Source organism: Bos javanicus, chromosome 6 (genome assembly GCF_032452875.1).
Source record: "Bos javanicus breed banteng chromosome 6, ARS-OSU_banteng_1.0, whole genome shotgun sequence".
Classification (NCBI taxonomy): Eukaryota; Metazoa; Chordata; class Mammalia; order Artiodactyla; family Bovidae; genus Bos; species Bos javanicus.
In genome coordinates this window covers 31,316,625-31,341,459 of record NC_083873.1, presented here as the reverse complement: position 1 = coordinate 31,341,459, position 24,835 = coordinate 31,316,625, and the positions used below count along the sequence as shown (strand labels likewise).

The window sequence follows — 24,835 nt, the reverse complement described above, 5'->3', positions numbered from 1 at the left end:
TAGCAGAGTTAGTTGAGCAATTTTCTTCATCATTTCAGTTTCTTTCTGATATTTTAATCAGAAATAATTCATCACATCTACCACTAAATTGTCAGATCTGTTTCCACACTGCTTAAATAAGTATCTGTCTCAGGAATAGACATCCCAGCTTGTACTGGACCCCGTGTCTACCAGAATCTCAGACTATACCTCAGCTTTTTCCGATATTTTGTTTCAGTACTATTTGTTTAAATTTTCTTTTTATTTGTCTTGCCTCTGAATTCATTTATGGCAAAACGTCTTGTCACACAACTCACTGGTGGTCCAAGAAAGCTTTTGCAGCTGATTGTAATACAGAAAGGCTTTCTAAAGTTCTCTTTTTATAAAGTTTTGTTTTCTTAAAAAAGTTTCTTTTTTTTAACTATACAATACTTCTGGCCACTATTAATCACCCACAAAATGGCTAGTAATATATAGTAAAAATTCCATTTTTATGCAACACTGGTTTAATGGGAATGCTGGCTTTCCAAGATGAAAGCATTTTCCTAGTAAAGAAGTGCAGCCAAAACAAATGAACCTCATTAACTGCTGTTTTCCAGACACTGGCTAGGTTCTGAGTTTCAAGATAAATAAAAAACAAATAAATAACATTAAAAAAAAATCTCATGAGAATCAGTAACATGTATTCTAATGAGGTAAACAAAGAAGTAAAATTTCAAAACACAATGCTAAGATGTGAACATATATTTTAAGTATTAGAAGAGCACAGAAAAGACATCAGAATTTGATCTTGAAAGGAAGAAATTCACCAAGAAGATAAGCAAACATGCTGGGAGAACACCTACCAAGCAAGGAATGATGAAATAGTCTGTTTGCCCTGTAATGTGAATATGAATGAGGCAAAAGGTTATTTCTGAAAATGGGGAAAAAAATTTTTAGGGCAAATTTTTGAAGGATCTTGAATGCTATGGAGTTTGAACCATTTTCTAAGGGCAGTGGGTTATACAGGAAGTATTTAAATAAGGCAGAGGTAGGATCGGATTTGCATATCAGAAAGAACACTGTTGGCTGTGAAGGTTGGATTAGAGGTAGGTGGGAGTAGAGATAGGGGAAAAGCTTAGAAATAATTTTCAAGGTAGAAATGATGAGGGTACTAGCAATGGGAAGGCAAAGGTAGTGATAGATTTGCAAGATTTAGGAGGTAAAATTTACAAAACTTGATGAGAAGTTAGAGTGAGATGTTAGAAAGAAAGGCCACCGGTGAGGAAGAGCTTTAGCTGAGAATGAGTCTATTGGTGGGAAAAATAAAAACATGGCGATCCTTGAAATCATAATAGAGGACAAAGTAACAGTAATAATAATAATAATTGCAAGGATCAGTAACTGAGCGCTTAAAGAGTACCTTTTAAGGGAAGTGTCTTCTATCAAAATCTACTACAAACCTCCAGATATTTTATTATAAAATTATTATTTCTCCTATTTAACAGGGAAAGGAACTGCAATTTGGAAAATTTTTATTTGCTCAAGGATTGACACTTCAATCTTTATATCTTCAAAACCTGTGTTTTTAGAAGCTGAGAGGTTGCCCAGTGCAGAGGTTGGCAGTACCTCACCATGGTAGGCCTGCCTTCTCTGACCACCTCAGTCTAGTTTCCAACTCTTTTTTCTGTTTCTTATGTCTCAACATCGCTAATGTTCACTCTGCTGGCCCTCTATTATGGCGTGTAGTTGTTCATTAAGTTGTTAAATTTTGGAGCACTTTTCCTGCCTGGAAAACCTGCCTCTGTACCCTGCCAACGACAGTGCTCAGCCACTGCAACCAATGAACCTCAGTAGGCACCAGTGGGCTCCGTGCGGTTGCTATACTGGGCCCTTGGAGCTACAAGAAAATTTGTCCTTTGGCAGATGCTGAAATTACCATCCAGAGGAGGAAACTGGGGAGAGTGTGGGAGGAAAAGCCTGAACTGAGTTGGAGGGCACTTTTCATGCACCCCTGCTTGTTTGTCTCTCTTCCACCATCAGCCCCTTTGCCTGCAGCATCCAGCGCCTATCCCATCAACCACGTTCCATTTTTCTCTCCCTGAAGAAAAATCCTTCTGATGGGATAACTTGAGTCAAGTGTTCCATTCTATTAAAAATGGGATTAGACTTAAAATTCCCCAGAACTAGAGCTGGCAGCTCACTCTTGTCATTTGTTGGTGAGCATTCCACACAACAAGGCTCAAATGTGAAACAAAAAAGAGAGAGAAAGAAAGAGAGGGAGGGAGGAAGAAAGAAGGAAAGAGAGAGAGAAAGGGAGAGGAGATGTAAAAGAAAGGCCTATGAGAGTTATTTTAAGTTTATATGGATAAGATCTATTCGCCTATTGAAAGAAAATAGGTAAAAATATGAGTGAAAGTTCACGGCAGTGGGGATGGACATTAGATTTTTAACTGACAGCTTAAAAAAATCTAAGCAGCAACACATTCATTATAATTACACTAATAAAGTCATGTAAATGTCATAAAGAATTTGCTATGAAGAAAATTATGACCATTTAGTATCCTAAGTTCATACATTCTTGTACTTGGAAAGGTGATAAGGCTTTAACTCAACTCCAATTCACAAATCTCCTTGTTAGTAGTATAAGAGGTCCTCCTGCCACACACACCAAAAAAAAAAAAAAAATAGTCCATTACAAATCATTAAATAGTGCATTATAAGGTGAAGAACTATTATAATAATAATCTTTGTATGAAAAGAATAGATAGCTTGATCAAATACTGATGTGACATGTCCTAAAATCATCACTTTTTGAGGACACTGTTACTCTCCCCATTTATAGATGAGGAAAGTAAAGTTAACAGGGGTACCTAACATCACACGGCTTACAAATAAGAAAGCTGCTTGACTTTAAAATCTAACCTACCCAATATCAAAGCTATTGTTATCAGATATAGCTAATATCAGACAATCACATGTATCAAAATTAATTTTCAATGCTTGAAGGGTTTTAAGTATTTTTCTTCTCATGGAAAGAGTTTGTAATCAGCCTAGATCCACCTTAAAATTTAATTTCACAGACATGCCCTAAATTACAATTTCTTAATATTTGTAATGTTCATGTAACTAAATACCACTTATCTATCAGATAGTACTGTTTAGTATAGAACACAGGTATAATAAATAAAAGAAGAATTTCAGTAAGATGTAAGATGTTGAGAAAATAAGGCTGATTAGACTGGGAAAACATTGGCTTTCTTTTATACGTATAGCTATGGACATTCATTTTTACTGTGTGTATGAGTTGGGGTGTGGGTTGGGAGAGGAGGGCTCAGGGCTCACGGATTCTCAGAGTGATTGTTTGCCGAGTTTTGTGTGTGTTCAGGCTTCCCAGATGGCTCAGCAGTAAAGAATCTGCCTGCAATGCAGGAGACCTGGGCTGGATTCCTGGGTTGGAAAGATCCTCTGGAGGAGGAAATGGCAACCCATTCCAGTATTCTTGCCTGGAGAATCCCATGGAGGGAGGAGTCTCGCGGTCTACAGTCCATGGGGACACGACCGAGCACCCACAGCACAGCGTGTGCATGTTTTGTGTGGTTAGGTGGAAAGACAGAATATATCAGTATGAGTATATTCACAGCTAACACTTCTCTAAAACACTCTAGATTTTCCCATTTCTTCTGTGTCCTGGGTAAACGTTGCCAATTGTTAGAAAAGAAATATCAATATTTGCCAAGGTAAATTTATGTATTAGGTGCTTGTGGACTATTTTATAATTGTGTAACATTTTAAAACAATGATTTGGCATGTCTAAATACTATCTACTCAGATGTTGACTTTAAGATATAATGGTTTTGAGGATTACCACTTGTGAAATAACCTACTTGATTTGTTTGCTGCTACTGGTGCTAAGTCACTTCAGCCGTGTCCGACTCTGTGCGACCCCATAGATGGCAGCCCACCAGACTCCCCCGTCCCTGGGATTCTCCAGGCAAGAACACTGGAGTGGGTTGCCATTTCCTTCTCCAATGCATGAAAGTGACTCCTAGCGACCCCATGGACTACAGCCTACCAGGCTCCATTGTCCATGGGATTTTCCAGGCAAGAGTACTGGAGTGGGTTGCCATTGCCTTCTCCACTTGATTTGTTTAGGACCTTATAATATAGACCATAGCATTGCTTAGCAGAAAATCTTATAAGCATGAAAATAACAAAATTAGTACTTATAATAGGTCCTTTCTTTCTCTGTTGGGCTCCTAAAACAGCTTTATTTTTCTGTAATAATTAGCTATTTGTGTTCACTTCATTTTGCTTCATTTTATTTTTGTCACCTTTCGTGTACTATCTTGGTGTATTATGATGGAATGATACTGAATCAGACAAGCTGTAGTTTTTATTGCAAGCATATCTCACAGCACATTTATAAGCTGAACTTGATATCAGAAGTGAAGCTAGAGGGAACATGCCTTTGTTCTAAGTTATAAAATGTTCTGCTATTCTAAATTTGAAATATGTTGAAAATAAACTGCCTCTTTGTGACATCAAGAACCTCACATAGGAAACCTATCAAGATGTTGCTTTAAAATTTCTGTGTGTATAAAACAGTTTTGCCAGCTAAAAACCTGTGTTATAATTCTATATTCACATTTAAAGCTAATATTCAAGGTGATACCATGGCACAAAATTTTGATTGAATTAAAGATCCAAGCAGTTGATTTCAATTTTCTTTTCATGGAAAGCTAAGAAGGAGCATTAATTTATTTAGCAGTATTTTACTAGTATGACTATTTGAACAAAGCAGTTACATATTTCAGTTCAATTCAGTTCAGTCGCTCAGTCGTGTCCGACTCTTTGCGACCCCATGAATCACAGCACGCCAGGCCTCCCTGTCCATCACCAAGTCCTGGAGTTCACTCAGACTCACGTCCATCGAGTCAGTGATGCCATCCAACCATCTCATCCTCTGCCGTCCCCTTCTCCTCCTGCCCCAAATCCCTCCCAGCATCAGAGTATTTTCCAATGAGTCAACTCTTCGCATGAGGTGGCCAAAGTACTGGAGTTTCAGCTTTAGCATCATTCCTTCCCAAGAAATCCCAGGGCTGATCTCCTTCAGAATGGACTGGTTGGATCTCCTTGCAGTCCAAGAGACTCTCAAGAGTCTTCTCCAACACCACAGTTAAAAAGCATCAATTCTTCGGCGCTCAGCCTTCTTCACAGTCCAACTCTCACATCCATACATGACCACAGGAAAAACCATAGCCTTGATTAGATGGACCTTTGTTGGCAAAGTAATGTCTCTGCTTTTGAAAATGCTATCTAGGTTGGTCATAACTTTCCTTCCAAGGAGTAAGCATCTTTTAATTTCATGGCTGCAATCACCATCTGCAGTGATTTTGGAGCCCCTAAAAATAAAGTCTGACAGTTTCCACTGTTTCCCCATCTATTTCCTATGAAGTGATGGGACCGGATGCCATGATCTTCGTTTTCTGAATGTTGAGCTTTAAGCCAACTTTTTCACTCTCCACTTTCATCAAGAGGCTTTTTAGTTCCTCTTTACTTTCTGCCATATTTAGATATATGCATACACATTTTTTTTCACCAATACACTATCATCTTGCCAAGTGGAAACCTTCGGAAAGTTATAATCGAGATTGATTGCCAGAAACTACTGAGCAGAAAGTGGCCAGTCATGTCCAGGGAGGGTTTCTGATGAATCCTAACGTGGCTTTCTCCAGCCCTAACATCACCTTCAGGTTCTAGAAAGCGCAGGCTGGGTATGACTACCTAACCTTGCTCTTGCATTTGTAGATATTGAGTGAATGAGATCTGCTATCATAATCTATATTGACAAGTTTCATTTCTTCCCCCTGTGTAACCAGTTTAAAGCATCACTAAACATTGGGAAATATGTTAGAATGTTAGTTTTGAATATAGTTTTACTTCTACTACTAGAAACAGTAATAAATAAGAAATAAACTGTTCTTTGGAAACAAAATTCTTATTGCTGTACTAGTACCAAGATAATTTATGGCACATTCCAGGAGCAGATGCCCTGTCACTCTGGTACGAGGCTGCACTCTAACTATGGCTAACACACTCATATTCTTGCTTCCTCCTCAATTATTTATCTATACTGTCACATTTTCTTTTAAAAATGGCAGAATTATCTCAATAATTGTAGGATATTCCAGAAAATTCTCCCCTTCAAATAGTCATTTTTACTTTCTTTATTTTACCTCCTTCAAGGAATGAGCAAGCAAAGGAATCTGTTGTTTGTTCTTGTTTCCCCTTGCTGCAGCAGGGGCCCCAATAAAGCTTTGCTTGCAAAAAGAAAAAAAAATGGTAATTTTTAAATTCATCATTTCATGAAGCAGAAGTGTAGAGCAAAAAGGAATTACCATGGTATCACTCATTTCCATAGAGTAGATGATACATATCAACAATGTGAAACTCAATAAAATGCAGATTAAATTTTGCTGAAAGTTATCATTAAAAACTGGCACAAATATTTAACAAACATGGCCCATATGTATTGTTTGCAACACAATTTTGCACATGATGGAAACTGGTGACCTGCAAGTGTATTCCCAATACCCTTACCCAATGTTAGTGTTGCTTGTAAAGACCCCCAGGAAATCATTAGCAAACTCCAGCTAGAAACGAACCAAAAGGTCAGAGGTATACATAACATGACATTCATGGCCCGTGGTTTTGGAGGGCTGTGGGTATTTGTTCTTGTTCAAAATATGGTATAGTACTTCAAAGCATCTGCTCCCATTCTCAGAGGTTAGTGAGTTTGAAGCATGCCAGCATCTAATTTAAACAGCATGCCAAAGACACATATTTGTTCTTAAATGTCAGTCATTAGAGTTGGGTGCCTACACAAATTCAGTGAGTTCCAGTGAAGTGGTAATTGGTTCTCCAAGTTAGAAAGTATGAGTGTCTTATCAGAAACTCAAATATAAGGAAATTGACCATCAATTTAGAGACGAATAACCTGGGACAAGTAGATACCGTTTGTAACTTACAGATTGATTTGAAAAGCCTGGAACATTATTCTGTAAAAGAGAAAGCTGAAAACATATTCAGCTTTGCAGAAGCATGAAATTTACTTTATTTTAATACAAATAGAAATCTCTCTCTCTCTGTCTCTCTCTCTCACACACACACACACTTAAAGCAAATCTAACCAAAAAAAAATAAATATAGAGATAAAAGTCAGCATCTTGCAGTAGAAATATGGTTTTCGGTGTTGGTCAGATCTGCATTTGAATTCTGTCTTTATCCTTCAATGACCATGCCACACTAAGCTAATCCTTTATTCCCTGTACCTAAGTTTTCTTATCTATAAAATAGGTGAAATAGTTCTGAACATGAGGCATTGCTGTAAGGATAGTGTATGCCAACTGCATGGTATGTATGGAGTAGCGACTCAATAAGTAATGACTATTACAAATACTAGTTTTTAAGTATACACCTACCCAAACATGTTATTTATACAAAATGTAATTATTTTATAAAAATGTTGAAGGCTTGTCACCTAAAAGAACATAAGCTTAAAGCTTGCAACATACTGAAATTTTAAAAAACTATATGATTATATAGCAATATAATTTCATTTTTCTTTGCTTTGATAGCAATTGCTTGATTTTTTTTCTCACAGCAGGGGGAAAAAAAATAGCCTTGCTCTATCACTCGAAACTTTCGCCTTTCCTTTAGTAATGATTTTTGTCTTCTTGTGATCCATGTAGGTTCTACACACCCTTACAGCAATTCTCTTTCTATATTGTATCTTAATGTTAAGAAATAGCAAAAGAAAAAAAGCAATTTGACATTTGTATTTACGTATATTACTTTTTGCTTCCTTTATTTCCACTTGAAAGTATTCAGTACTCTGTCCTGTGTCTCTCTGCTCTCCCAATAATCAAGGTCTCTCCAGGACCTCTCCAAGCAAACAGATATCCCTTATGGCACGGTCCTGGACTCTGCAGTGTATGAGCATGTGCGCATGAAGGGAATGAATCCTTTTGAGAGGGACAGCATGTATTCCCAAATGTGGCGGATGATCAACCGAAGCAACGGATCAGAGAATAACGTTCTGGAGTCCCAAGCAGGCATTCAAAAGGTACTGGCCACAGTTCTGCCGTCGTAGTCTCCCATTCTGTCCCTAATATTGGAATTGCTAAACTGAGGTTGATACTTCCTTTTTGTAAGTTTAACTTTGACATAGAATTTTCAATTAAGGCTTTCCAGGTGGCTCAGTGGTAAAGAGTTCACCTGCCAGGAGATACGGGTTTGATCCCTGGGTCGGGAAGATCCCCTGGAGAAGAAAAGGAAGGAGTTTTCAGTTAAATTATGCCTTTTATTGATTTAAGAAGATTTTGAGGTGACTCACCACACCAGTAGAGGGAATTCACAGATTTCTGTGGTATGGCTAAGGATCCTTTTACAACAGAATTTCAAAACTAGAGTATATGAGCTGGTATTTTGTTCAGAACAAGGTCAGGGAGTTATACACATGAAGACTGGAAAAGGCTTTTACAAATCCCATTACAAATATCATTCAGGTTATCCAAGTTTTTCAAACAACTCTGGTTATTTTCTATACTACATTTGTTTTTAGATGAAAACTTTATCTTATATGATTATGAGAAGTTCTCTGTGAGTAAAAGTTAATCTTGTCCACAAATATGATTTCTATGAATGTCTATTTCTATTTCCAAAAATGAAAATCTTTATTAATAGCTTATTTTTATAAAATCATCATTTAGAAGTTATTTAAAAAAAAATACAGAGAGCCATCCTTTGTATGAAAAACATGAAATTAGTTTTTATTCTGGGCTGTGGCTTATAAACATGTACATAGAAGTAATTCTTTCTTCTTCAGGCCCCATCAACCTCCATGAGAGAACTGAATGATTTTTGCTTAAAATTATCCCAGTGGCTTTCCCAGTGAAAATCACAAGGGCTGACTTTCAATAAGTAATTGTGGGATGAATGAATGAATAAATATCCAATAACAGCATCAGTGGTGGTATATACTTTTTTCTGTCACCTTTCACGCATGATAATTTGAACTCCAAGTCTGAGTTCCTTGTTTAGAAGGCAAACTTAAAACTACCTTGTTGGAAAATGTTTTGTTGACTGTTAATATTATTCTGCCATGTGGGTGTATCAGTCATGTCCAACTCTTTGCGCCCCTATGGACTGTAGCCTGCCTGGCTCCTCTGTCCATGGGATTCTCCCAACAAGAATACTGAAGTGGGTTGCCATGCCCTCTTCCAGGGGATCTTCCCAACCCAGGGATCAAATCCGCATCTCTTATGTCTCCTACATTGGCCGGCAGATTCTTTACCACTAGCACCAGCCGGGAAGCCCACATTCTGTTACAGGTTCTAGGATTATTCTATACCCTTTCATATGTTGTCCTTTACTACTGCTCTTGCTATGGTTCCCTAGTGTCACACTCATAATTTTTTCAGTCACTACACTGATACTATAATTTAAAAACTACTAATGCTGACATAAAGGTCTTTCTGAGTATAAATGATGCCTTTAAATAATGTCCTTGAAATGATGTCCTTGAAATGGTAGTAATGGCTTCTAACTCCTTCACCTTCATTATTGAATCCCAGTTTCCCATGGCTCAGGTACCGATCATGAAAAATGTGTTTCTTTTTGTCCAGAGGCCTGTTGGTTCTTAGAATTTCAACATAGTACCCTCCACTTACTGGGGACATGGGGGAGGCAGGTGAGATTTGGTGGGTGAATGAACTTAGATGTTGTACTGGGGAAAAAGGAGGATAGATTTTAGGATTTACTAGGTACTCACTGGATGTGGATGAATTTAAGCCTCACAATAGTTTTTGAAAGAGTTCTTTTCCTTCATATTGTCTATTGTTAAGAAAGAATTTTGCTTTCTTGAGTATAAATTGAAGTTCAAAATTTATATTTTCATCAATTTTAGATCTAAAGCTCTTCATACTTTCCAAACTCTTTCTATACCATACACTCCAGAGAAAATTCAATTTCTGATCTCCACAGATACAAATTCCCAATAAAAATATTTTTCAAACATACATATTCACTCCATTCATTCATTCATCCAGTACTTGCTAATTAACAATTATGAATCAGGCGCTGAGGTGGGAACTGGAGGTAAACTCGACCTCAGGGGAATGCCTGGATTCATGAAATATACAGTCTGATGAGACCGATTGAAAAGGAAACTAAAATACATGATCAAACAAAATGATTTAAATTATGATAAATACTATCGGAAAAACAAATAGGATGCCACTGTAGACATTTGCTTGAGAAGCGATGATCAGGTAAGTTTCCTAAGGATATAAGATATTAACTATAATCTGTCTGATCAAGAAATGGTCATGTGGAAGAGAGGATGACAAAGTGTTCAGGCAATGCATAGCATAGGCTAAGGCCCAAAGATCCATTCAGAAACCAGTTTTAAAATCTACATGAAGTGGACACTGTTGAATGAGAAAAAGTGGAGAATGAGGCTAGTAGGCAGGGGACAGATCATACAGGACCTTGCCCGTGGTTAAGAACTTGGATTTTATTTGAATTTAAAAAAAAAAAAGATGCTGCTGAAATAACAGAATGTAATGGTTGATTTTTATTTGTCAAGAAGATCATTATAACTTCCATGTGGGAATTGGGTAAGAATAAAAATAGTGAGACCATAAGAAACTTGTAGCTATCTAAGGTAGCCAGCTAAATTAACACCTTGTTTCTTATATATATATATATATATATATATATATATATATATATATAAGAACATGGGAATATTATATATATATTTATATACACACACACACACACACACACAAACATACACACACACTATTACCCGTCATTCTTTGTATTATTATAAACTGGTTACACTTCTGACATCCCAGTATTTCCAAAATAATATAGAAATCTAGAGATAGCATCAGTTGCTACATAGATGCTTTATGTTACTCACTCAGTCATGTCTGACTCTTTGCAACCCCGTGGACTGTAGCCTGCCAGGCTCCACTGTCCATGGAACTTTCCAGGCAAGAATACTGGAGTGGGTTGCCATTCCCTTCTCCAAGGGAACTTCCCAACCCAGAGATTGAACCTGTGTCTCCTGCATTGCAGGCAGATTCTTTATTGTCTGAGTCACCACGGAAGCTTTAGGATATATTTATATATCATCTAAGGTCTTCAGTGTTCTTTAAGAAAACCTCTTCTTTTTTAAGTATGTACATAGAATTTCCTGCATTTTTGAAAAAATTTATGCTGTTTAACTATGTGTATATGTAAAAATAAACTGTAAATATTCACACTCAGAAAATTCCTATTCAAGAGTCTATGAAATAGAAGTGTTTTAGACTCAGCTATTGACTGTTTTGTAGTATGTGCTATGAAATTTAGTTAATTATTTTTAGGCTTTCATATTTATTTTTCTTTTAATACATAACCTTCCATTGCTTTTCAACTTGGGCTTGTGTTTTTTATACTGTTGTTAAATGTAATAATTTTTTTTGTATGAAGAGTGGAAAGAACTCTGGTCTTAGAAAAAAGCTCTCTGGTTTTCATTCTTGTTTCTTCCAGTTCTCAGCTCTATACTTTGGGCAAATTACTTGGTTTCTCTAAGATTTACTCTTCTCATCTTTAAAATTATCACAGTGTGAGAATTAAAAGCCTGGATACAAATTAAAAGCAGGCATACAAATAGGTTTGAATCCAGTTCATTTTTTTAAGTAAAATGTGTAAATGTGACTAGCTACTTAACATTTCTGGGACTCAGAATTGTTATCATGATATTAAGAACTTCTGCCTCTTATGGTTTTGATCATTATATATATATATATATATATATATATATATATATATGTAGAAGCATCAATAGATAGCATGATTAGAATAATAAACTCTTAAGATGATTCTAAAGTTTACATGAAAGAATGTATATGTGAGTGATTTCTTATTACAAAGCATTATTATTTGGTATTTCCTAAGGTTAACCTACGGAGAAGGCAATGGCACCCCACTCCAGTACTCTTGCCTGGACAATCCCATGGACGGAGGAGCCTGGTGGGCTGAAGTCCATGGGGTCGCTAGAGTCGGACATGACTGAGTGACTTCACTTTCACTTTCATGCATTGGAGAAGGAAATGGCAACCCACTCCAGTGTTCTTGCCTGGAGAATCCCGGGGACGGGGGAGCCTGGTGGGCTGCCGTCTATGGGGTCGCACAGAGTTGGACACGACTGAAGCAACTTAGCAGCAGCAGCAGCAGCAAGGTTAACCTAAAATTATGGCATAATGAAAAAAGGTAATGCAATAAAAGAGGTAGAGAAAAATTTCTATTTCTATTCCCTGATAGTCTGCTGATAAAGACGCTTACAAGTTTAAAACTGCCAATCAAGTCCCCAAGTATTTATTACACCCCATATATTCAGTTTTCCGATTTAGTAGAGGAGTAGTGAAAAATGTTATTAATTTATAATGGGAAATATCAAAGTGAAATTTGCTTATTGTCTACATTTCTTTCAACCAGTATCAGAGACAGCTGAAAACTGATTAGACAGAGGCTAAGTAGTTATAGTAAAATGTATTTTGGTTCAGTTTTCAAGGTCTTGGCCAGCTTTTATTAAAACACAAAATCAACCAACCAACAAACGATAACCTCTTCACCTGCTATAGCTCGCTGGGAGGTCATAAGTTTGAGAACTGTAACACATGAAATGTTTCTGGTGGATTCTTCCTGGAGTAACCAGTCTTGCACATCTCACACAGAAACTCCCTGTTCTCTGCCATTGATTTCTAATTTGTACAGGCAGAAAAGACCCCCAAGGTCTTACAAGTCAATATTCCACAAAAGGCCAAACTTCCTCTATAGTATATTTGACAGGAATTCATATATATAGTAACTCCCTACCAGAAAAGCCTGCATCACTGTGAGAACAATCCTCCCAGTCTAATTGCAATTTTAAATGGATCCCATTAATGCCTTAGGTTGTGCTTGTTCCTAACTGTACCTCTAGTCTCGTTGTTTTTCTTACTTGAAGGTAAATTCTGATCCCTTCTAACAGCTTTGGTCTGCTTATACCAAAGATACCTGTAAAAATGAGGGTTAGGTAAACAAGTTCTAATCTGCTGTTCTTCAGAGGCGTTCACCTGTACCACACTAGCCTAATTAAACTCGAACAAATGTGTTTCTGCCTTCCTCTTCTTAGGACTTTTTGCATAAGCAGGAAAAAATGTGATTTGAAAAATATAACTGAGTTTTTTTTTTTAATGAATTCATCCAATAGTTATTTATTGAGCATATTCTATGAATCAGTCAGTGTTTGGGTCATTGAAATGAACATAAATGAAAAAAAAAATACCTTCATGAAGTATACATTCTAGAGGAGAAGGCAAACAATAAACCAGATAACTAAAATATGTTGTATTTCAGGAGTAATAACAGACACTGGAATAAGTATTAATACATAAAGTAAGTGAGGGGTGGAGGTAGAAGAGAAATATACATGTGGATAAAGTTTTTCCAGGCACAGGGTCAGCCAGTGCAAAGGCCCTGAGGTGGGAGTATGCCTGGATGTTCTAAGATTGTGACAGAGGCCAGCATAGCTCCAGAAATGCAGTGCAATATTATTAACTATGGTCACCATGCTGTATATTACATCCCCATGACTTGCTTATTTTATAAGTGGAAGTTTGCACCTTTTTATAATAAAAGGGTATAGCAGAGTCAGGGAATGATCAGCTAGTGAGGCAGGAGAAAAACCAAGAGCAGTTGTTTAGAAGCCAAATGAAAAAAGTATCTCATGGAAGCTCAAATGAACAACTGTCAAATGATGCTCATGGATCAAATATGACGAAGACTAAGAATTAATGATTTATTTGGTTACCAGTAGTCACTGGTAGCCTTGACAGGAACAGATATGGTAGAGTGAAAGGAGCAGGAATTACATACAATTCAATTGGAGAGAAAAAAAAAGAAGAGAGACAGTGGGGGTTATGAGAATAGGCACTTTTTAAAAGTGCTTTCCTAGAAGGAAATAGTGAATAATAGGACGGATTCCTGGAGTGAGATGTGAAGTTCAGGAAATTTTTTTTATGAGAGAAGATATACAGTCTCTGTATATTTATGGGACAATATAATAAAGGGCTTCCCTGATGGCTCAGAGGGTAAAGCGTCTGCCTGCAATGCAGGAGACCCAGGTTCAATCCCTGGGTCGGGAAGATCCCCTGGAGAAGAAAATGGCAACCCACTCCAGTACTCTTGCCTGGAAAATCCCATGGACGGAGAAGCCTGGTGGGCTACAGTCCATGGGGTCGCAAAGAGTCGGACACAACTGAGCAACTTCACTCACTCACTCATAATAAAGAAGGCAATACTCATGATGCAGGAGAGAGACAGGAGAACTGCCAGGATCCAGTGTACAAGTGGAGAGTCGGATTTAGGAGCACAATTCAGCCACAGTAAGAGGAGGGAGGCTAGACCATACAGGGATACCTTCAGATAGGTTGGAAGATGTGGTGATGGGAGCACATGAAAGTTCGTTTTTGACTGCTTATATTTACTCAAAAAAAAAAAAAAAAACAGGGACCAGGGTCATCACCAAAGCAGGATAGAGATTCTGGAGATTTAAAGAAAGAAAAAGTAGGGACGGTTGTTCTGGAGAATGGGAGGAACCATTAGACTGCTGCTGCTGCTGCTAAGTCGCTTCAGTCGTGTCCGAGTCTGTTCGACCCCAGAGACGGCAGCCCACCAGGCTCCCCCGTCCCCAGGATTCTCTAGGCAAGAACACTGGAGTGGGTTGCCATTTCCTTCTCCAATTCATGTCAGTGAAAAGTGAAAGTGAAGTTGCTCAGTCATGTCCGACTCCTAGTGACCCCATGGACTGCAGCCTTCCAAGCTCCTCGGTCCACGGGATTTTCCAGGCAAGAGTACTGGAGTGGGGTGCCATTGCCTTATCCGAACCATTAGACTAATGAAATGTAATAGATTCCTAAACAAGACTAAAGACCCCTTTGCAGTAGTGGTCATGACTGTAAATTGGGACTAATCTGCATGATTGTGGGGTTTTCTCTGGCCTCTCTATCTTCAGCTGCCAGTTTCACCAGAATGGTGTTTGCCAGATAAGTACGACAGAAGACAGTGAGGTGAGGAAGTTGAGAGTACATGTAAAGAAATGCTCTCTATTACAAATCATGGAATCTGAGATGTATAGGAAGGAAGTCAAAGCACAAGGAAATTGAGGCTAACAAAAGGATGGCATGAACAGTGGACTATAGGTCTAGATGGGATTGGAGAATTGTTGGAGTTAGTGAACCAGAAAGATAGGATTGGAAATAATATGAAGTTTGGTTCTAAGATGACACATCTGAAATTGAGATGATGAAGACAGAGCTGGCATCAGAAATGATATGACATGAGAGCGGGTGGCTGAAGTGGGAGAAAAGACACGATCTTTGGAGAAGTAGAAGCCAAGAGACTGATAAGCCAAGTACTGGGAAAGGATGTCTATGTGAATAATCGAATCACCAAGAATAACCACAGAAGTGGAATTTGAGGGTGACAGAGAGGCGTCTGGAGTTTGGAGGAGTGACAGAATTAGCAGATGTCTGCAGTAAGAATGAGTAGCATGTAGTAGTCTGATAGCATGAGTTTCAAAGCTGAAGGACTTCAGAGACAAAGGTCTAAAACTGGTTCAAAGGGCAAGGAGAACACCTAGCCCTGATCAGCAACAGTGGTGTGAATATTGTAGAAAAGAAAAATAGTCATCACTTGAGAAGACCAAAGGCACTGCGGTATCTCTTGAGGAGAAGCAGGTTCTACTTAGCAAAAGAAAGGAAAAGGATATTGTGGTGGTGGTGTTCAGTCGCTAAGCCATGTCCAGCTCTTTTTGACCACATGGACTGCAGCATGCCAGGCCTCCCAATCTCTCACCATCCCCTGGAGTTTGCCCAAGTTCATGTCCATTGAATCAGTGATGCTATCCAACCATCTCATCCTTTGCTGCCCTCTTCTCCTTTTGCCTTCAGTCTTTCCCAGCATCAGTGTCTTTTCCAATGAGTCAGCTCTTCAGATAAGGTAGCCAAAGTATTGGAGGACAAAAATTTAAAAAAACCAAAAAAGGAAATTTAAAAACCAAAAAAAAAAAAAAAACAGCTTGAGGGTATAGGGAGAATAACTGTATGTCTTGGTTTGGAACAGCATTAATTTTGCCAGATGTTCCATTCCACTCTCAAGAGTATTCACATTAAAACAATAAATTGTATGATCTCCCTAGATATATGCGTCATGGTGATGATAGGGTTCCGTAGACCAGAATGGAAGAGTCTAGACAGTTGGAAAGGGATGGGAAAATTGGTCAAAGCCAGGCAGCACACAGATTCAAATCAAGAAGTGCTGAGGAGTGACCTAGAAGTCAGATTTTTTATGATGCTGGGCCCTCAGAGATTTAGAAACAATATGGACTTTAGGCTCTAGATCAATTAGCTAAGTTGGTGAATATGAGGTGACAGGGTGGGTGAGCATGCTGCCAAGATCGTGGTGACATTGGCAGAGAGGAGTCCTGACAAAGAGCAGTCCTACCAAGAGCCGAGAGATTTGAGGGCATCACTTCCTACAACTGAGGGACCAATGCGAAAGGTAGCAGCTGACAAGTGGGAACCAAGTTACATAAAAGTAAAAAAAAAACGTTGTAAGTAGAAAACAAACTTCAACTGTTATTTAGTTTTACCTATAATAACTTTTGGTCTTAGGGACTTCAAACCTATGAACCACACTGGCCATATTCTCTGCTGGTTGTTCCATTCCCCGTCCTCTTAGAGCACTATCCCTTCATTTGCCATTGAGTAAAAATGCCAGAGTAGATGACAGTTCAGGAGCCAGCAGCAGAGAAAGGGTAAGAGCTAGCTTGAGCTTCAGTAAGTGTCATGGTCATATACTGACTAGGGACATGACCCTAACATCGGGGTCAGGCCCCTATTACAGAAATGAATAATCAGACTGAATACAACTTGGAGAGAAAAGCAAGGCAAAATACTAAACAGCTCGGGTCTATGAAAATGCCAAGCATCCTGGGCTGTCATGCCGCAGGGTTTAGAGGTAGCAGTCTATTTGCTACATGTGCCCTTTTGCCAAATGATTCAAACAAATATATGATTCACTCGAGCACTTTGCCCTGCAGCTGGGAGCTCAGATCCCACTGGCCTATTTTCTGCTCTCCAGAAACCAGAGTTTTTAGGTATGTGCCAGTTATCACACAATAAAAGAACAGAACCAGTGAAAGAACGAAAAAACATATAGAGATAATTTCCAGCAACCCTGCTAATGCATTTCTGATGCTTGAGATTGGGTGCTGTTGTTGTTGTTTTTAAACTAGTATTATTTTTTAAAGAAAAAGACTTATTTTTGAAAATAAGAAAAGACTTTTAAAACTTATTTTTGTTTCTAATAATCTTCATGGATGTTGAAATCAATTAGCCTTGATTAGATATTTTCTCAAAGAGGAAAGGAGAAATCTAAAATCATGTACTTCTTAGGCAGTCCTGAGCATTTTACGTTGAGTTAGACTATGTCAGGTCTTATAGAACAAAAAGAAAACTACAAATAAGGATTTTTTTCTAGATGCCCAGAAAAAAAATATGCATAATTCTCTAAAGTAAAAGGAAAATAATAGTGATGTCTTATGTGTGTAAAGATGACACTACTCAACCACCATACACAGAGCATGTACTTTTAAAATTGCTATTTTTAGTGATTTACTATATGATGAGAACTACACCTACTCCAATTCTTTTAATTAGTTACATCTGATTCCAAGGCATGTATATATTCACTCAATCCTATAACATACATATATTTAGTCTAATTTGGAAAACTAGTCTAATTTAGTCTAGAAATTTAGAAATTAGACTCAATTTAATTAATTAGACTAAATTTAGAAATTTAGTCTAATTTAGTCAAATTTGGAAAACTCAGCAGTGGCCACAGGACTGCAAAAGGTCAGTTTTCATTCCAATCCCAAAGAAAGGCAATGCCAAAGAATGCTCAAACTACCACACAATTTCATTCATCTCTCACTAGCCTAATATATTTAGGCTAATAGGTATAAGAAACTATTATTTTAGGTACACAGGATGAAGAGATGGATTAGTTTAGTGAAGGTGGCCAGTAAAATGAAGAATAGCAGCTACCTCACAGAGAGATATACGAGGTATTAAGAGGACACAGAGAAAGGGGACCTGTTGTAGCCTGGAGGATGAGGCTGGTACACATCACAAAGGCTTCCTATAGGAATAATATCAAACTTAGAATAAGCAGGATTTAATTAAGTTAAAGACAGAGAGAATTAAGTAGCAGAGGGAAGAGGTAGCCTGAACAAAAATGTTGAGGTAAACAGAACAATGTATGTGCAGAAACAAAGAGCAATTACAATTAGATATAAACTATTGTGTTAGTTTATTTCTAATATAGATATATATATAATAGAGAAAAACAATGGAATGGGAAAGACTAGAGATCTCTTCAAGAAAATTAGAGATACCAAGGGAACATTTCATGCAAAGATGGGCTCAATAAAGGACAGAAATGGAATGGACCTAACAGAAGCAGAAGATATTAAGAAGAGGTGGCAACAATACACAGAAAAACTGTACAAAAAAGATCTTCATAACCCAGATAACCACAAAGGTGTGATCACTCACCTAAAGCCAGACATCCTGGAGTATGAAGTCAAGTGGGCCGTAGGAAGCATCACTATGAACAAACTAGTGGAGGTGATGGAATTCCAGTGGAGCTATTTTAAATCCTGAAAGATGATGCTGTGAAAGTGCTGTACTCAATTTGCCAGCCAATTTGGAAAACTCAGCAGTGGCCACAGGACTGGAAAAGGTCAGTTTTCATTCCAATCCCAAAGAAAGGCAATGCCAAAGAATGCTCAAACTACCACACAATTGCACTCATCTCTCACACTAGCAAAGTAATGCTCAAAATTCTCCAAGCCAGGCTTCAACAGTACGTGAACCAAGAACTTCCAGATGTTCAAGCTGAATTTAGAAAAGCCACAAGAATCAGAGATCAAATTGCCAACATGCATTGGATCATCAAAAAAGCAAGAGAGTTCCAGAAAAACATCTAATTCTGCTTTATTGACTATACCAAAGTCTTTGACTATGTGGGTCACAACAAACTGTGGAAAATTCTTCAAGAGATGGGAATACCAGACCACATGACCTGCCTCCTGAGAAATCTGTATGCAGGTCAAGAATCAACAGTTAGAACTGGACAAGGTAAAACAGACTGGTTCCAAATTGGGAAAGGAGTATGTCAAAGCTGTATATTGTCACCCTGCTTATTTAACTTATATGCAGAATATGTCATGCAAAAAGCCAGGCTAGATGAAGCACAAGCTGAAAACAAGATTGCCAGGAGAAATATCAATAACCTGAGATATGCAGATGACACCACCCTTATGGCAGAAAGCAAAGAAGAACTAAGGAGTCTCTTGATGAAAGTGAAGGAAGAGAGAGAAAAAGTTGGCTTAAAACTCAATATTCAGAAAATTAAGATCATGGCATCCGGTCCTATCACTTCACAGCAAATAGATAGGGAAACAATGGAAACAGTGACAGACTCTATCTTCTTGGGCTCCAAAATCACTGCAGATGGTGACTACAGCCATGAAATTCAAAAACACTTGCTCCTTGGAAGAAAAGCTGTGAGCAACCTAGACAACATATTAAAAAGCAGAGACATTACTTGCTAAGAAATGTCTGTATAGTCAATGCTGTGGTTTTTTCCATTAGTCATGTATGGACTTGAGAATTGGACCATAAAAAAAGCTGAGGGGTGAAGAATTGATACTTTTAAACTGTGTTGTTGGAGAAGACTCTTGAGAGTCCCCTGGACTACAGGGATATCCAACCAGTCCATCCTAAAGGAAATCAGTCCCGAATATTTATTGGAAGAACTGATGCTGAAGCTTAAACTGTAATACTTTGGCCACCTGATGCTGGGAAAGATTGAAGGCGGAAGGAAAAGGGGACGACAGCGGATGAAATGGTTGGATGGCATCACCGACTCAATGGACATGAGTTTGAGTAAGCTCTGGGAGTTGGTGATGGTCAGGGAAGTCTGGCATCCTGTAGTCCACGGGGTTGCAGAGTCGGACATGACTGAGTGACTGAACTGACGTGTGTTAGAGTCTTCTAGATAAATAGGACCGATAAGATACAGTAGATATAGACATATCCTAAATTAGTTATCTCACTATATATAAATAATCCTATACATCTATACATATTTTATATATAGTGATAAATATCTATAGCCTATATATATTTTATATACATATATACATACATATATGTGTATATATGTGTATGTGTATATATACATACACACACACAGAGAATGAGATTTATTTTAAGAAACTGGGGCCTCATGAGATTACAGTGGCTGACAAGTCCCAGAATCTACTGTCTAAAGCTGGAGACCTAGGAAAACCAACAATGTAATATCCAGTCCACGTGCAAAGGCCTGAGAACTAGGAATGCTGATGGTATAATCCCAGCCCAAGGGAGGGAACAGACTAGGGTCTTGGTTCATGGAGTCAGAGCCAAAGAGAATTCAACTTTCCTCTACCTTTGTGTTCTGTTCTGGTCCTGCACAGGTGAGATGGTGCCCACCCACATCAGGGAGGGCAGTCTGCTTTACTTAGTCCACCAATTCACAGACACACTCAGAAATAGTGTTTCACAAGATATCTGGTTTTTCTGTGGTCCAGTCAATTTGATGCCTAAAATTAACCAACACGGAACTATAGTAAAGTGGAGGGGATAGGAGGTGCCGTTTGTGCCATGGATCAAAGATGCATCCTGGACCATGTATCATCTGAACCTGCCAATCAGATGTTAATTGTATAGTTTTAGCTAAACGAACAAACAGATGTGAAAAGAATAACCAAAAATATTTGAAATTTCTGGATTGAAAAGAAGATAGAGTCACTTTGGGCCTCAAAATCGTGGAAAGGGAATAGATGAGTTCTGAGATTTCTTCTAGAGCTAATTTCAATGAGTCTTTGGACCCTGATTTCAAAGTGTTTAGAAGCCACATGAGAGGAGTGTGCCTCCCAGGAAATGGCAGACACCCCTAGTGGGAGTCTCAGATGTCAGTTTTGATTTAACACATCCTCATTCTCATGCCGAAATATTCTACAAAAGAACTCCAAGTTTGTAGTTCCCCAGGATGAAAACAAATGGATAGGCGCATATTTGTTTCCTGGTGGTTCCATTATGTTCCAAAACTTCTTTATCCAATAAACAGTTTAAATTACACCTTGCCTTGGCTTAGTTCTTACCCTAAAGTTCCTTCCCAAATTAGAATGTGCATATACATTTTTTTAATTTCTATTGGAAAAATTCAAAAAATTAAAAATTATAATTCCACTGTAATTTTTAAATTAGCCCATTCCACCCATCCAATTTTGCTTTCAGTTTACTTCTGTTTAATAGCAGGGTGATAATCTTCATGACTGTCTTCTGTGTTTAATAGGCACAAACATGCATGCTTTTATTCAGTTTCCATTTTGACATTTTATAAAATGAAATGTTTTCTTGCTTTTGTCTTTTTCAATTTCTGTCATCAACATCTTTCAGGTTAGCATACATATATATATGTATATTATAATATATAAATTTAAGACCTTCAAAATATTCCATGAATTATTATTGTTGTTCAGTCGCTCAGTTGTGTCCAACTCTTTACAACCCCATGGACTGCAGCATGCCAGGCTTCCCTGTCCTTCACCATTTCCCGGAGTTTGCTCAAACTCATGTCCATTGAGTTGCTGATGCCATCCAACCATCTCATCCTCTATTATCCCCTTCTCTTACCTTCAGTCTTTCCCAACATCAGGGTCTTTTCCAATGAGTCAGCTCTTTGCATTAGGTGGCCAAAGTATTGAAGCTTCAGCTTTAGCATCAGTCCTTCCAGTGAATACTCAGGACTGATTTCCTTTAGAATTGACTGGTTGGATCTCCTTGCTGTCCAAGGGACTCTCAAGGGACTCTCCAACAACACAGATGGAAGTCATCAGTTCTTTGGCGCTCAGCCTTTTTTATTGTCCAGCTCTCACATCCATACATGACTACTGGAAAAACCATAGCTTTGACTAGATAGAGTTTTGTAGGCAACATAATGACTCTGCTTTTTAACGTGTTATCTAATTATAGCTTAGTTAGTTATAAGTTAGTTACAATTATAGCTATAGGTTTGTTATAGCTTTTCTTCCAAGGAGCAAGTGTCTTTGAATTTCCTGGCTATAGTCACCATCTGCAGTGATTTTGGAGCCCAAGAAAATAAAATCTGTCACTATTTCCATTGTTTCTCCATCTATTTGCCATGAAGTGATTGGGACCAGATGCCGTGATCTTCATTTTTCATTTGTAGAATTTTAGGCCAGGTTTTTCACTCTCCTCTTTCACCTTCATCAAGAGGCTCTTTAATTCCTCTTCACTTTCTGCCATTAGAGTGATGTCATCTGCATATCTGAGGTTATTAATATTTCTCCTGGAAATCTTGATTCCAGCTTGTGCTTCATCCAGCCCAATATTTCTCATGATATACTCTGCATATGTTAAATAAGTAGGGTGACAATATACAGCCTTGACATAATCTATTTCCAGTTTTGAACCAGTCTGCTATTCATGTCCTTTTCTAATTGTTGCTTCTTTACCTGCATACAGGTTTCTCAGGAGACAGGTGAGGTGGTGTTTCCATCTCTTTATGAATTTTCCACTGTTTGTTGTGATCCACACAGTCAGAGGCTTTTGCATAGTCAGTGAAACAGAAGTAGATGTTTTTATGGAATTCCCTTGCTTTTTCTATGATCCAACAGATGTTAGCAATTTGATCTCTGGTTCCTCTGCCTTTTCTAAATCCAGCTTATACATCTGGAAGTTCTCGGTCCATATACTACTAAAGCCTAACTTGAAGGACTTTGAGCATTACTTTGCTAGCATGTGAAATAAGTACAATTCAGTGATATCAAACCATTGCCACTGATAAACACTTTTAATGCTTCATACATTTTCTCCCAAAAGCAACCATGATGAAAATTTATTTTTATATATTTGTGGGTTTTTTAAATAAATACAGTAACAAAAGTGGGATTCTAGGTTAGAGTATGTACATTTTTGAATTTAATTACCACTCCCAAAGTAGTCTCTAAAAATGTACCAATTTCTACAGAAAAGAGAGCTATGTTCTCCCACTTTCTTGCCTGAGTTGCTAGAGTTAAATTACCTTACTCTTTTATTGTTCATTTTTCCCAAAATGATGAATGGAAAGTATGTTATTTTTATTTTCACTTTTCAGATTCATTAGGTTGAACATTTTTTTAAATGTGTATTAGCTTTTGCACATCATCTATATATTGCTAAATTTTATTTCTTTTGCTTTTCTATTGACTTAATTATAATTATCAGTTTCATGCTACTTTAAAAGCTATTGGTGATTGTACTTTGTCTTTTTCATTACCCCACCTTTAACCCATCAGGCTTTTCTATTTCAATCCATGCTCGCATCTGCATTTACACTGTTGGTTAAGCAGATGTACTGGCAAGCAAACATGATTTAGTCAGGTCCTAATATAAATCCACATGCCCAAGTGTACACTTCATAAGACAACATTTCTTTTGCCAGACAGTACTTTCAAAGAGCAGCATTTACTTTTCAAAAAATGGGAAAAGCTAAATGGTTTTGTAAATATGACTCTAAGCTGTCCACTGTTTGCTGATTTTCTCTTTACCCCAACATTATTAATACAAATAAGAGTTTTATAAAGCTAAGTTTCCTGGTGAAAGATATATACTGAGAGGAGTCTTAAGTTTTTGAAATGTTTTTCTATGGACATTTTTAGTTAAGATATTGGACTTTCATGCCGATATATTTGTTTCCATTAAATTAAGCTATAGACCTTAACACATAGTTTGAATTTTTAGTTTGTTATGAAACGTACCTTTCCTCCGTAGGAGTTGTAGGAGCTTTGTAGGCTGTGTATGGAGGCTGCTTATGTAGGCTTTGTTTGCCATCTCGTGGCTCCCAGCCTCTGGGTGTCCTTCATATCTTCATTGGATCCTCTCCTCTCATCTTACTTATGTGTTCTGTGTTCCACTATGATTTTCTTCTCTTCAACAGCTGAATTCACTTCTCCTATTAAAGCAGAAATGCCATGATTCTTACCATATCCTTCTGCTTCTATGTTTCTTAGATTAATTGTAATTTGGGGTACTAAAGCTTATGATTACAAATTCCTCCTTTCTTGTTAAATACTCATAACTCTATTATTTCCCCTATTTAAATCAATAATGTTTTGCAAAATCCTTTAGGGCTGTGCCATCTGGTACCAGCTCAGCCTGGGAAATAAAATTTCAATGCTTTGATAGTATTTTGAGCCAATAAACACATTACAATATCAAACCAAACTTGTGTTTGGTAAAAAATAATCTTCTTTCAATCTTCCTTTTATTTCTTTTGTTATTCATAATATGAAATACTAGAATCTAAAAGTGAAAAATAGTTTTAGAAAACTCCATAACTAAGGGTTAAGCTTCTCTTTTTACGTCATAAGGAATCGATTTGTGATATACTCTAGACACATCATATTAATAGTTTCCATGTTTAACACTGAACATATACATTCTGGAGAAGAGAATGGCAACCCACTCCAGTATTCCTGCCTGGAGGATCCCATGGACGGAGGAGCCTGGTGGGCTGCAGTCCATGGGGTCGCAAAGAGTCAGACCCAACTGAGTGACTAACACATATATACATTTTATTGAAATTTAAATTTGTATTT

The 24,835-nt window shown here is 37.7% G+C and overlaps 1 protein-coding gene across 1 annotated transcript in view; it reads left to right on the top strand.

Moving 5' to 3' along the window:
• GRID2 (glutamate ionotropic receptor delta type subunit 2) overlaps positions 1-24,835 on the top strand; it is a 1,602,175-nt gene that overhangs the window by 1,344,937 nt on the left and 232,403 nt on the right. The window contains exon 13 of the mRNA XM_061419669.1: positions 7,891-8,086. Within this exon, the coding sequence (XP_061275653.1) occupies positions 7,891-8,086 (196 nt within the window). The remainder of the gene's footprint in view (positions 1-7,890; positions 8,087-24,835) is intronic.